At 48.4% G+C, this 13,440-nt stretch overlaps 1 protein-coding gene across 10 annotated transcripts in view; it reads left to right on the plus strand.

Moving 5' to 3' along the window:
* Positions 1 to 7,759, plus strand: part of PTPRA (protein tyrosine phosphatase receptor type A) — a 104,061-nt gene extending 96,302 nt beyond the window's left edge. For all 10 annotated transcript variants that reach the window (XM_036419170.2, XM_036419165.2, XM_036419168.2 and 7 more), the window contains 8 exons: positions 489 to 638; positions 1,477 to 1,570; positions 1,891 to 1,967; positions 2,433 to 2,567; positions 5,902 to 6,027; positions 6,107 to 6,258; positions 6,777 to 6,912; positions 7,464 to 7,759. In XM_036419170.2, coding sequence (XP_036275063.1) covers positions 489 to 638; positions 1,477 to 1,570; positions 1,891 to 1,967; positions 2,433 to 2,567; positions 5,902 to 6,027; positions 6,107 to 6,258; positions 6,777 to 6,912; positions 7,464 to 7,538 — 945 coding nt within the window. In that variant the 3' untranslated portion in view covers positions 7,539 to 7,759. The remainder of the gene's footprint in view (positions 1 to 488; positions 639 to 1,476; positions 1,571 to 1,890; positions 1,968 to 2,432; positions 2,568 to 5,901; positions 6,028 to 6,106; positions 6,259 to 6,776; positions 6,913 to 7,463) is intronic.
* Positions 7,760 to 13,440: the final 5,681 nt, after the last annotated feature.

A 13,440-nucleotide genomic window follows, 5' to 3' on the forward strand; every position in this document is an offset into this window, starting at 1 on the left:
CAGGTGTCATTTCACTGGGCTCTAAGGATAAGGAGCAGGCCCTGAGGGAAGCAGGCACGCAGCAGCTGAAAGAGTAGTGCCTGCAGAATTGTGACATAGTTCAGCTACATCCAGCCTATCCTTACTGTGAGGTCAACCCTATGGTTAGGCAGGCTGGAGGCAGGCTGGCACAGGTTTTGTGTGTCCCCAGATTTTCATCATCCCTTCAGGCTATCAAATCTTTGCTCTCAGAATAGGCAGCAGTTGGATTTGTTTTTTTCTCCAGGCTTTCACTCCAGAAGGGTGTCAGAGTAGGACCCTCCCTCCCAAGCTCAGCACCCCAGAGTGACTCATGAATTTCAAGTCCTGTGTCACTGAATTGGGACAATTAGAGTGTCCCAATCAGAGGAGAAGTGGACTGGAGGGAAATGGGGGTCGGAGGGGGTAGGTCTGCCACCATAGGGACAGTGATGTGTGTAACTTAGAACTCGGGCACCATCTGATTTCAGATGCAGTACGTCTTCATATACCAAGCCCTTCTGGAGCATTATCTCTACGGAGATACGGAACTGGAAGTGACCTCTCTAGATACACATCTGCAGAAAATTTACAACAAAATCCCAGGGACCAGCAACAATGGATTAGAGGAGGAGTTTAAGGTGAGTTGGACGTGAACCACCTTTTCAGATTGAAGGAATCATGTGATTTGGGAAATGTGGGCTGCTGAACTCCTTGAAGATTTACCAACAAATGATGAAAACACTTACAGGGTATGTGAGTGGTTAAGGAGGTGGATCTCTGGCCCTTTACTCAAAGCCTGGTCATTCTCAACCCACCCTGCACATTAGAATCACTTGGTTTGTTTTGGGGAGGAACAAGCAATGGTAATTTTTTTTTATCCTCACCAAAGATATGATTATTGATTTTAAAGAAAGGAAGGAGGAGAGAGAGAGGAAAAAAACATCGATGTGAGAGAAACATCAATCGGTTGCCTCCTGTACACACCCCAACGGGCTCAAACCCGCAACTTTCAGCGCAAGGGACGCCGCTCCAACCAGCTGAGTCACATGGCTGAAGCAGCAATGGTATTTTTGTTGTTGTTGTTGTTAGTCCTCACCTGAGTCAGAAAGTGGTATACATTTGATAAGGTTTTCTAAAGAGTCAAAGACAGCCTCTGAGCTGGAACAGCAGGAGCGGGAAGGTGGACCTCCTGTCAGGCTCCAGGATCATTAAATTCCAGCCCAGGGGAATCCAGAGGGTCCACAGGAGCTGGAAGGAAGGCAGTTTCCCAAACACTCTTTTCACTTGTTGACCAAGCTTAAAGATAAAAGAAAGTGTCCCAACAAAGACATATGGAAATGAAGATCATGGTTACAGTGAGGAGCTGTATACACCCAGAATGGCTTGGAGACACAGATTCAGTGACAGGAATACTAGTAATCTTGTCAAGTTTAGTTACTGGGATCAGTAATGTTTTTCCTCCCTTTCCCAATTCAGAAATTAACATCAATCAAAATCCAGAATGACAAGATGCGGACTGGAAACCTTCCAGCCAACATGAAGAAGAACCGGGTTTTACAGATCATTCCATGTAAGAGCCTTCTCCCCACACCCAAAGCCTTCACCTGGTCCAACCCTTCCCCTACACCTTTCCACTTCTCAGGTTCTAGTCAATGATCAGCTTGGAGACAAGAATTACGGCATTGCCTCTCGTTGCCCCAGTTCTTGAATGGCTTCTGAAAATAAAAGAGCATAAAGGCCAAAGGGATTCTCCCTCCTGGTCAGAGAACAGACATGTTATTGCCCAGCTAGGATTATATCTGCCAGAGCCTGGGGAGATGAGGAAAGAGCAGGAGAGGGAAGAGAGGACAAGTGATGTTAAGGAACCACAGTCTGCTCTCCTTCTTACAGATGAGTTCAACAGAGTGATCATTCCAGTTAAGAGGGGTGAGGAGAACACAGACTACGTGAACGCATCCTTCATCGATGTAAGTGCTATCTGTGTCTCCAGAGCTCCATGGAGAGTCATCTGGGCCTGGCATTCCCCTCATCCCCCAGGTGCTGGGAAAGTTATCTTTGAGTCAATCATCAGTTTAGAACTGATCCCTACCCTACATCTGTCAGGTCCCAGAGAGCAGAAGGTGGTGGGAAGCAGGGGCTATCCCAGGGAAAAGTTCACAACACAAACCACAGCCAAAGGCTGAAAACCTCTTATCTTTCCCATTCACCGGCAAAAGGACTACATCACCAACCAGGGCCCACTTTTCTCTCTTTCCCTCACCCTCAGAGAAAAAGACCAGCTTATCAGACAGAGTTTGGTCCTTGACCAAAAGGGATCTCTGCCTAAAATGGATTTGCCTCCAAGCAGCCCCATCCCTTCCTAGTAGCCTCTTCTCCACTAGCCCCTCCCTGATTAAACCACCTCACTGCTACCATTGGCATGGCCTGTACAGGGCTACCGGCAGAAGGACTCCTACATCGCCAGCCAGGGCCCTCTTCTCCACACGATCGAGGACTTCTGGCGAATGATCTGGGAGTGGAAATCCTGCTCTATCGTGATGCTGACAGAACTGGAGGAGAGAGGCCAGGTGAGCACAAAAAGGTCCTGGGCTGCAGGAGACAGAGGCCACATGAAAGCTGCGGGGAGGTATGTTTGGACCTTTTCTTTACTTGAACTGCCCAAAGAGCCAGCTCAAGGCAGTACTGCCCAGCCAGTTGGTATCTGAGCCATCAGTAGCTTCTCTCAGGACTGGAAGAGCAGTGTGGTCTAAGCTTGCATTCAGTTTCCAGACAGCTCACACCCTCTCTTCTCCTGAATACAGTTTGTCCTCCCTACCCACAGCCTAGCTTTGTGCTCTCCTCCCCCCTCCCCAGGCAGGGCAGGACTCTCCATCCTCAACGGGATCCCAAGGCATTGTTAGCCTGGGCTACAGTGGGTATGGCCGCTGCTAGCCTCTGGTCCAGATTCCTCAGGCCCATGTTCTATCTCCTGAGGAAGGCAGGCAGTCCCTGCCCTTTTGCCTAGGGGAGAGCCATGATTTCTACACTGAAGTTGCTCTCTTAAAATATTCCAAAGCCTGTACCTTCTCCCCCAAAACCTTGCCTTCCAGCAGCTCAACTCAGCCTTAGAACTAGTGCTGCCTCAGTAACAGCTCCCTGCCATCTCCCACCTCACAGCTACAGGAGGCACCCTTGAGTTCCATGTACTTCCATTCTTTTTCTCAAGTAGCTGGCTTTAAGACTACCTGCTTCCTTGTTTGTGTTGTTCTGTCCACATGGAGGGCTCGATTAAATAAATCCTGTAGCCTTCACCTGGCTGAGTAGGATAAGTTCCAGCCATCAGTTCTAATAATTCAAAAGCCCCAATCTTCAGTCCTAATAACTGTGTAAAAGGCATGTTGGGAGAGAACTGTGGTAGAAAAGTTAATTCTGGCTCTGGCCAGTATGGCTCAGTTGGCTGGCCATTGTCCTGTGCATCAAAAGATTGCCAGTTGGATTCCTGGTCAGGGCACATGGTTTTTCCCCATGTTTTTCCCCAATAAGGGATGTGCAGAAAGTAGCCAATTGATGTTTCTCTCTCCTTTTTCCTTCCCCTTTCTCTAAAAATCAATTAAAAAGTAAAATTCAATTTAAAAAAGAGATGGGAGTGAGGGGGAGAGGAGAGAAAAAAAATAGCATAACATAATATAACATAACATAACAAATATAGTAAAAACTTATTCTACCTGCCAGTGCCCTAAAAACCAGGATAATCTATGTTAAGGTTATCCTTATTTAGGATTAAATGAAGAGAGGGGCCGAAACCGGTTTGGCTCAGTAGATAGATTGTCGGTCTGTAGACTGAAAGGTCCTTGGTTTGATTCCAGTCAAGGGCATGTACCTTGGTTGCAGGCACATCCCCAGTAGGTGGTGTGCAGGAGGCAGCTGATCGATGTCTCTCTCTCATCGATGTTTCTAACTATCTTTCTCCCTCTGTGTAAAAAATCAATAAAATATATATTTTTTTTAAATGAAGAGAGGGGCTCACCCCAAGGCAACCCCTGGCTCCTAGTGGGCCCACATATAAAAGCACTGGTCTGTGGCATTTATTTGATCCACCACTAATCCTTATCCAAGGATACATTTTTTTTTTTTTATTGCTTTTTAGGGAGAGAAGCATCAATGTGAGAGAGAAACATCGATTGGTTGCCTCCCGTAGGCACCCTGACTGGAAATTAAATTGCAACCTTTTGGTGAACAGGACAGCGATCTAGCCAAATGACCCCCTTAGCCAGGCCAGTAACCCTGTGTTTTAAAATAAGCTTATTATTATGTATTATATAAGGGCATAGTGAGTGATCACAACTATATAAAAAGCAAGGAAGTTTACTAAAATTGACTTTTTTTCTTTTAGAGTCAAAGCTTTGATGGTTATTCATTACGTTTTGTTATACTTTGTAACATGCAGTATTTTTTTAAATGGACTCTTAGTAGTGATTTTATTTAGACTGAGAAACTATCAGTGGTATTTACTTTTATACACAATTTCCCCAAATCTTTTATAATGAAAATAGAGCACATTTATAGTTGAGGATTTTTTTAAATGTGTTTTTATTGATTTTTTTTTTTTTTAATCCTCACCCAAGGATATATTTCCCATTGATTTTTAGAGAGAGTGGAATGGAGAGGGAGAGACAGAAGCACAATGTGAGGGAGACACATCAAATGGTTGCCTCCCACATGCCTCCAACCAGGGCTGGGAGCTGCAACCAGGGTACATGCCCTTGACCAGAAGCGAACACTTCTGTCCGCAGGCCAACGGTAGAGGTTATTAAGGATTTTTAAATTACCAGTAATTAAATATCTGAGATATTCCCTAAAATGCTCAAAAGAAATGAATAGGATTTTGTTTTATACATATTCCTTGAGTTGTTCTACAGACATTAACAGATTCATTTACCAGATACTTACTGAGACCTAGCATAGGCAGATATTGTGAAAGGTGCTGGGAATACAAAGATGAAGAGAAGCAGCCCACAAAAAGCTGTAGAGGGAACTGAGTTGGGTATAAAAAAAATTTAAAAAAAGACAGATGGTAGTCCTGGCCAGTGTGGCTCAGTTGGTTGGGCATCGTCCTGTGCACTGAAAGGTTTTAAGCTCAATCCCCAGTAGAAGGCATGCAGGAGGCAGCTGATCAGTGTTGCCCTCTCATCTCTCTCTCCCTTTCCTTTTTCTTTTCCCTCTCCCTCTTCCTCCATCCCTCCCTCTTTTTCTCCTTTCCTTCCTCCCTCCCTCCCTCCTCCCTCCCTTCCCCTCTCTCTAAAAGTCAATAAAAAATCTTTAAAATAAAAACAAACAGCAAACCATCTTCTCACTAGCAAGGACAGACATGCAAGTGCTAGCAACTTTAACGTACCATTGCAGATGAAAGAAATAGAGAAAGAAGAATGATGGCAACTGTGGACTAGGCTGCAGTAAAGCACCATGGCTAGGCAAGGGAGATATAATAGGGTTCAGTTCTTCTGGATTAGCAGTCTGGCATGTAAACAGCTATAAGATATGGGAACACTCCAAGGAAACAAAAAAAGGGAGGAGAGAAGTTGGAACAAAGATATTCACTTCTCTTCTCCCTCCATCCTGCCACTGAGTGTTGGATGCTCTTATGGGGTGATGGTCGAGTTTTTCAAAGACTGACAGTGTTGCAAGGTAATATCAAATACTTAATAGGTTATCTGTGGTAGTGGAAATAAGTTGTTAAATATAGATGTCCTGGAGTAATATTAAGTAACTTTATGACCCTCTGAGTTTTCAATACTTTGGGGGTGAAGTGTGTTGGGTAATACGTAGCTGTGCCGAGAAAAGGGCAAGAAGCTCATGGGGCAGCCCTGCCTCTTCCACACACGATGTCCTGAGCCCCTTACACTCTCTCATTTGTCCTTCCAGGAGAAGTGTGCCCAGTACTGGCCCTCAGATGGACTGGTGTCCTATGGAGACATCACAGTGGAGCTGAAGAAGGAGGAGGAGTGTGAGAGCTACACCGTCAGAGACCTCCTGGTCACCAACACCAGGGTAAGGTGGCTGGTGGATGAGGTTTCTCCCACAGGGAAACCGGGGTGCCCCTATCTCTCTGATGGTCCTTCCTCCAAAGGAGAACAAGAGCCGGCAGATCCGACAGTTCCACTTCCACGGCTGGCCTGAAGTGGGCATCCCCGGCGATGGGAAGGGCATGATCAACATCATCGCAGCCGTGCAGAAGCAGCAGCAGCAGTCAGGGAACCACCCCATCACCGTACACTGCAGGTACCGCCCATCGGAGGGGAGAGAAAGAAAATGATGAGAAGCCAGGCCCATGGGAGGCAATCATGAGCATGGATCAGACAGTGAGGATGGGTGGACAAGAACAGGTTGTTGGTGAGCACGTGGCCGTCAAGCTTGATGACCCTAGGACTGGGCCAGATGATAGGAGAGGATCCTGGTGTTTGAACTTCGCACATTATGTGCCTGGGAACCTGGCCTCTTTGTGAACACAGGAATGAGAAGGATGAGAACTCTTAACATGAGTGAGCAGCAGGTCAGGGCAGTCCAGGCTTGTTTGTAGGTAGACACCAAAGGATCAGTGCTGTCCCATGGGCTAGTCCCTCACCAGGCAAAGTGCAGCTGCCTCCCCAGAGCTGTGTGAGCAGGGGCTTATGTGGTGAGGAGCAGACAGGCCTCCTGCTCCACCCCAGCACCAGCTTCAGCCTTTATCTACTCACTGCCACTTTCAGTCACCTTGTCAGCTCAGAGGGTTGGCATGTTGTTTGTCTCCTGTATTGCAGTGCGGGGGCAGGACGGACAGGGACCTTCTGTGCCCTAAGCACAGTCCTGGAACGAGTGAAAGCAGAGGGGATTCTGGATGTCTTCCAAACCGTCAAGAGCCTGCGGCTGCAGAGGCCACACATGGTCCAGACACTGGTATGCTGCCCCGTGTGTCCACACCAATTGTAGCCCTTCTTCGTCAGGCAGCTCAGGGGGGAGGCTCTTCCTCGTTGTCAGAGTCTCTGTAATTCCCCAGACAGACGAGCCTGGGGAGGCAGTGAGAGCAGGTAGCCCTATCACCAGTAACTCTTCCTGGTGCCCCCCTGCCCGGCCTGGCAGGGCGCCTCATGGGCTTGTCTACACTTCTCCATGAGCCCGGGGAAGGGAAGACTCAGGACTGCCTCCTCTCTTCTGCTCTGGCTCCTGACAGTCTGACCAGTAACCACTGAGTATGGGGAAAGTAAATCTTAAGACATTTGGTAGTTAATGAGGTGCCTTGAACTGACAGTCTTAGTGAGGTGTGGGCCACACAGAGCCATCTCCCCACCGGCGCTGCCAAACCAGCACACACTGACCGCTTCTCTGGTCGCCTCCGCCTGTAGGAGATGAGCTGCACTCCCAGGAGGAGATGCTGTCAGAACTCGGGCAGGAACCGCATGTGTGTTCTCATCAGTAACCCTGCCTCTCCCCCTCCTCTCGCTCTCCAGGAACAGTACGAGTTCTGCTACAGGGTGGTGCAGGAATATATCGATGCGTTCTCAGATTACGCCAACTTCAAGTAAGGTGATGAGGCCCGTGGACAGGAGCATTGCCTTTAATATTTTGTAATATTCTGTTTGTTAATATACCCAAAATTGTGTATATATCTTATAACTGTTTTAGAAATTGGTACATAGGCTTCTATTACTTATTAGGTGGAGATTTTATATGTAAATGTGTTAGCACTGATACTCCTTTTTCCAATGTTTTATTGGGGAATTAAATGGTGTGATGTTTGGACTGATATCGTGAAATTCTCTGCCTGGAAGTTGGGCTGAATTGTTCTGTATTTTATACAACTTTTCCTAAAGAGGAAACACAAAACCCTTTCTCGGTAGCTTGGCATCAGCTAAGACAAAAGCACAAAGCTCTCAGAGCTCTGGAGGAAATTGGTTGTCCCAGGGCCCTGTCAGGCCGCTATTCCCTCCCTGCTCTGTAAGTGACCCTCCCCTCCCCCTCCACGCAGCCTCTTCTCCCACCACCACACCATCACATCAGGGGACCAGAGTGGTACCTCTGTCACCACCAGGGATTATCAGGAAATAAAAGCTTCGCCTCCTCGAGGAAATGTCTCCCTTTGTCTGGGGTGGGGCAGCCACACCAGAGCCGGGCTCTCCTAGGCCACTCCTGACCTTCCTGGCACTGTTTTGTCTCAACGCCCGGATAGGCCAGTCCTCCTGACTCCTCCTTTCCAATAACTGCAGCCTTTCCAGTGCTTGGCTACATGCCAAGGACCCGCCTTCCCCTCCCAGCCCATCTCTGGTGCAGTGGTCCCAGCCAGCCTGGCACTCTGGGAAGGTGGCCAAGGGCATTGAGGAGAGAAGAGGAGGCTCCTGGCTAAGGCCTCTGACCTCTCTGGTACTTTGTTACAAAACTATCTGGGTTGTGTCACTGCGCCCAGAATAAGTCTTTATTCTCACACTTACTGTGTTAAATAGCTTCAATGTTCTTTCACATCTGACCTCATTTCCAGGACTTTTATGTGGAACTGCCTCAGATTCTGGATGATGGGAGTCTTAGATTCCAACTTTATTTTGATCCTGAATATTAGACAAAAGTATTTAACTTTTGTGTCTCAAATAAGTTGGATGTTCATTTATTTCTCATGTAATTGCCCAGTCAGAGGCCCAGTATCCTCCCATCTCGTGGTTCCGGGTCCCTTAGGGTGTTATTCTTTTCTTCACGGTTGGAGCTGGATCAGTGTCTCCTCCTATGGAGAACCCAAAACAGTGTAGAGAGCAAGCGACTTCATTTTTAAGGACATGAAGCAAAATTTGCACTTCTCATTCACATACATATCCCATTGGTTAAAACCTAGTCATAAGGCCACACCTAGCTACAGGGAGGCTGGGAAATGTAGTCTTTGGGAGCACAGCTGGGAGAGGGGGCCTGTCCACTGCCTCCTATCCTCACAAGCAGCTCATCATAGAACAAGAGATTAAGCTGGTGGTCGTGGCTGTCAGTGCAGGACTGAGAGAGGCTTGCAGCATGGCCTGCAGGGCGTCTCTTGAGGAGCAGGGCCAGGCCCTGAGCCTTCTGAGGCTCAGGACTGAGGTGACGCCCTAACCTGGTCCAGGAAGGCACCCTTGAGATATCAATGCTGCTGTGCTTCTTGGAGGAGATGGGACTTGAACTGGACCCAGGGGGTGCTGGATATTTAGATGTGAGAGGAGGAAAGATGATGTGGAGCCACATTGCAGAGGACCTCGGGAGCCAAGCAAACAAGGGCACAGTGGCTCCAAGACAGGAGCCAGGCTTTGTGCCACATCCAGGATGTCTGCAGGGACACAGCAGACCACCTCCGGAAGCTTGCAAGAGGTGAGTATGTGTCAGTGGAGGTACTCAGTCCCTTCTGGACGAACTAAGGAACTCCAAGGGGCAATATACTTAAATTTCAGTAGTTTTAAAAGAAGCCTGGATAAATTAGCCAAAACCGGTTTGGCTCAATGGATAGAGCGTTGGCTTGGGGACTGAAGGGTCCCGGGTTCGATTCCGGTCAAGGGCATGTACCTTGGTTGCGGGCATATCCCCAGTAGGGGGTCTGCAAGAGGCAGCTGATCGATGACTCTCTCTCATCGATGTTTCTGACTCTCTGTCTCCCTTCCTCTCTGTATAAAATCAATAAAATATATTTAAAAAATAAAAATAAAAAAGCCTGGATAAATTAAACAGTGATAGAATCTGACAAGTTTCTGATGAGAGGAGCCATGTTTGGGAAAAAGACCCTGGCTCCTGGAACAAGCTACTTTTTTGATGCTTCTGTGTGACCAAGTCCAGGCAGATGGAGGAGGGCAGGCTTTGGGTCAGTAGGCTGTGCCAGAACGAGCAGAAGAGCCCTCCACAGGCCCTGCTCCCCTCCTCCCAGCAGGCTGCCCAACTGTTACCAAGGCTGGTACTGAGCAGCTGCACACTCTTTTGGCCCAATGGTTTTCTGCTGGAGTCCTTGCTGATTTGAGCATTGTGAGCCAATATTTTAAATACCACCTGGTTATCAGATATCTTCAAGCAGGGTTCACATGATTTCAAGGGACAAACCCAACAGGAACTAGTCTGGGCTAAAAGGAAAGTGTATTGGGGCTCACACAGCATGACTGAGTGGAAAGGGCAGGGTTACTACTTCCCACCCATCAGCCAGGATTTCTCAAAAGGGGAAGAGTGGTGTCCATTGCCCACCTCACATCAAGAACTCTAGGGTCTGCCATACCTTCAGAGACCTCACTTCAACTAGTCAGCTTCCTCTTAGGTTTTCTGTTTCTCTCATCACTTTCCCCAGCAAATCTCTTCCTCCAGGCTTACATTCTGTCCCTTTAATAGGCTTCTTTAAAAAAGTCTGCACTCTCACTCTTGCCTCTTTCCCACTTCATTTCCTTTCTTACCTGTTCTTACCAAGGTGATCTGTGCACTGAGCCCCAGGGACACTCCGCCTGCATTCCCCCTTGGTGTTAGTGATTCCACTGTCTCTCTCCTCAGGGTCAGGCATTCCTGCTGTCTGTATGCTGTGGATCCTCAGCCTTTCTCCAAGCCCAAGTCCCCTCCTGAGCCCCAGGTCCACATACCCTGCTTCCTGCTGGGGGGATGACCCACAGCACCTGTCTGCTGCAGCCCTCTGGCGTTCTCTGCACCCCTTTCACCTCCACCCCACCTGGCAGTTCCTGTGTTGCCTCTTCTCCATTTTGTTCCTTTCCCCATACAAGACTCCCAGACTAATGATGTCCACTCCCCAAGGCAGAGAATCAGCTGGAACTTAGTGAACAAATGGCTTTCTGTGTCCTGCTGAGAATAGGAGGATCAGTGCCAGAATTTATAGTCTGGAAGGGGATAGCAAACATTCCTGAACAGCTAGGTATGTTGTCAGAAAGAAAGGGCCCAGTGCTTCCCCTGGGAAGCTTAGTTCTGGTTTGGATTTTTTAGCAAAAACAAAAAATTACAGAAAAAAGAGCATCCCCATTTAAAATAAACATTCTATAAAGCCAAGTCATGTTAAACTCAGTCATGTTTACTAAACTACAAAACAAATGTTTCCTAAAAATTACTTGGTTAACCCGTGCATCTAAGAACAAAGACTGTTTGGTTTTTCCCCCCTCAAAACAATTAAACACGATTTCAGGTCCCTGCTAAATAAGTCAACTTGGAAATTCACGTATGCCCTCCTGCCTGGGCAGCTGAATTCCAGATGCCCACGACCTACCATGATGCCCATTATGCCATTCCCTCCCCCATCTTTACCACAGGACTTGATGCACCTGTACTCCCAGTGACATGTCAAACCTGCCAGGCCTTTGCATTTGCTTTTCAGCTCAAATGCAGTGATTGGTTATTATTAACAGGCCTCTGCTGCCCTGCCCCTCCCCCACCCCCAGGCGATAGAAAATTGAGCTGACCCACACTAAGTGTAGGTAAAGGGTTTGTTATTCAGGAGAAAGTAGGTGAGGGGTTTGGAATTCAGGGAAAAGGGTTAATCAGATAAAAGCTGCAGTCAAGTGATTTCCTGAGCATCCCTTCATCTGCTGACTGGTGCTGATTCTCTATCTACATCCCGGGCAGCTGACCTCTTCCTGGAGCACAGTGGTTCAGATACTATCTTGGTCGCTTAGAGCTCTCCTAGGGAATAAAGGTCAAATTGCATGTGTTTCTCCTGAAGTGAGCAGGTCCAGTCATACATTCCAGTCCCTGGAACAATAGCTTTTCTACATGCATGACCAAGCCTATTAACTACATATCTAAAAAATTAATTTCTTGAGTTCCCCATCAGGAGCAGCCCTGCCATGGCCAGCTCCAAGCTAGGCCTCTTGTTGCTGCCGCTGCCTCTGCTGCCGCTGCCCACCCAACCTGGACCCTCAAAGACTCAGCACTGGGAAAGGGCACGGTCCCACAACTGGTACAGTGGAGGAAAGTGAGCCTCCAGCATGCCCCAAGGCCCCCAGGTGGGTGACAGGTCTCCCCAGTCTGAGTGGGAGGAAGAAGGTTCTGGCTAGGACTCCTTCACCCATCTCGAACCTGGGGTTGGTGTAGTGAGGGCAGCCTCAGCTATCTTGAGGAAGGATTCTGGGCACTACAGCAAGCAGCCCAGATCAGGCTGCCATAGCCTCCAAAGCAATGCCCTGGCTCCCCCACACACACACACTCCAGGGGCAAAGTGTGCCCTGGGAGGGCAGGACCACAGGCCAGGGGACCCTCCACAGGAAGCAGTACCTGGTGCAGACACTGCTGGTAAGTAGGGTGAGAGGCCCCAGGCATTGGCCACCAGAGGCCATAGTGGCTAAGGACTGAGGGCCATGTGAATGGAAGATGGGGTAGACAGCACTGAGACATCCCCTGCCACAGCACCCCCAGCTGTTAGTGCCCCAGCTTCTTACAAACAGGGTGCTGTCTGCTATTCTGTTTCCCAGAAACTAAACAATTTATAAGATACTTACATTGAAGATTGGAAGTCACTAATGGAGTAGGAAATAATTGTACTGCACTAAAAAACCTCTGAAAGAAAGATAGTGACTGCAGTGGGGTCCCCCAGGCTTCTTTGTTTTCTAGGGAATTATTGTGTTCCCCTGCCAGTGGGAAGAGGTGAGAGGTGGGACCTCACATTGACGGGTAGTCACTGACTAGAAATGGTAGTGATTGCAGAGTCCTCCAAAGTCCTAGCAGAACACAGGTGTGTGGAGATGGATTATTACTATTTTGCACATAGTATTTTATTTTCTAAATATATATATTTTATTGATTTTTTTACAGGGAGGAAGGGAGAGGAATAGAGTTAAAAACATCAAGGAGAGAGAAACTTCGATCAGCTGCCTCCTACACACTCCCTATTGGCTATGTGCCCAAAACCAAGGTACATGCCCTTGACCAGAATCGAACCTGGAACTCGTCAGTCCGCAGGCCGACGCTCTATCCACTGAGCCAAACCGGTTAGGGCTGCACATAGTATTTTAAATTGCACCAGGAGAGCATGGTAACTAAAGGTGAAAGTAGTAAGTAGATTCCTATATGGCAAAACCTTACTGCCTAACTTAAATCCGTGTGAGCTCAGGTTTTTACATATCAGGTTTGTTTAGGGTGGGTAACGCCCAGGGTGGTGAAGCCCTGTAGGTTAGGAGCCTGCCTCAGCGGAGCCAGGTCGGAGGGGAAGGGACGGGACAGGCCAGCTGACCTGAGCTTCCACTGGAATGACCATCCCCTTCCCCGGCGGACTGGACCGGAGCGCAACGCACTGCCGCCCAATAAAGTTAATGAGATTCCGGAAGTTGCGTAAAGTTCTGTCTTCCTCTCACACTGAGCCCCTTCCCCGCTTGGGTTCTGGAGGGACGCGGACCTGGCCTGCAAACGGAAGGGACACGGACTGCCCCGCAGAAAGGGCGCAGCCAGAGCCGCGGCGGGGGACCGCAGACGGGCAGGGCCTTGGGCGCCGTTGGAGTGGCTCCCGGGTAC

The sequence above is a fragment of the Pipistrellus kuhlii genome, unplaced genomic scaffold (assembly GCF_014108245.1).
Source record: "Pipistrellus kuhlii isolate mPipKuh1 unplaced genomic scaffold, mPipKuh1.p scaffold_m20_p_6, whole genome shotgun sequence".
NCBI classification, from domain to species: domain Eukaryota; kingdom Metazoa; phylum Chordata; class Mammalia; order Chiroptera; family Vespertilionidae; genus Pipistrellus; species Pipistrellus kuhlii.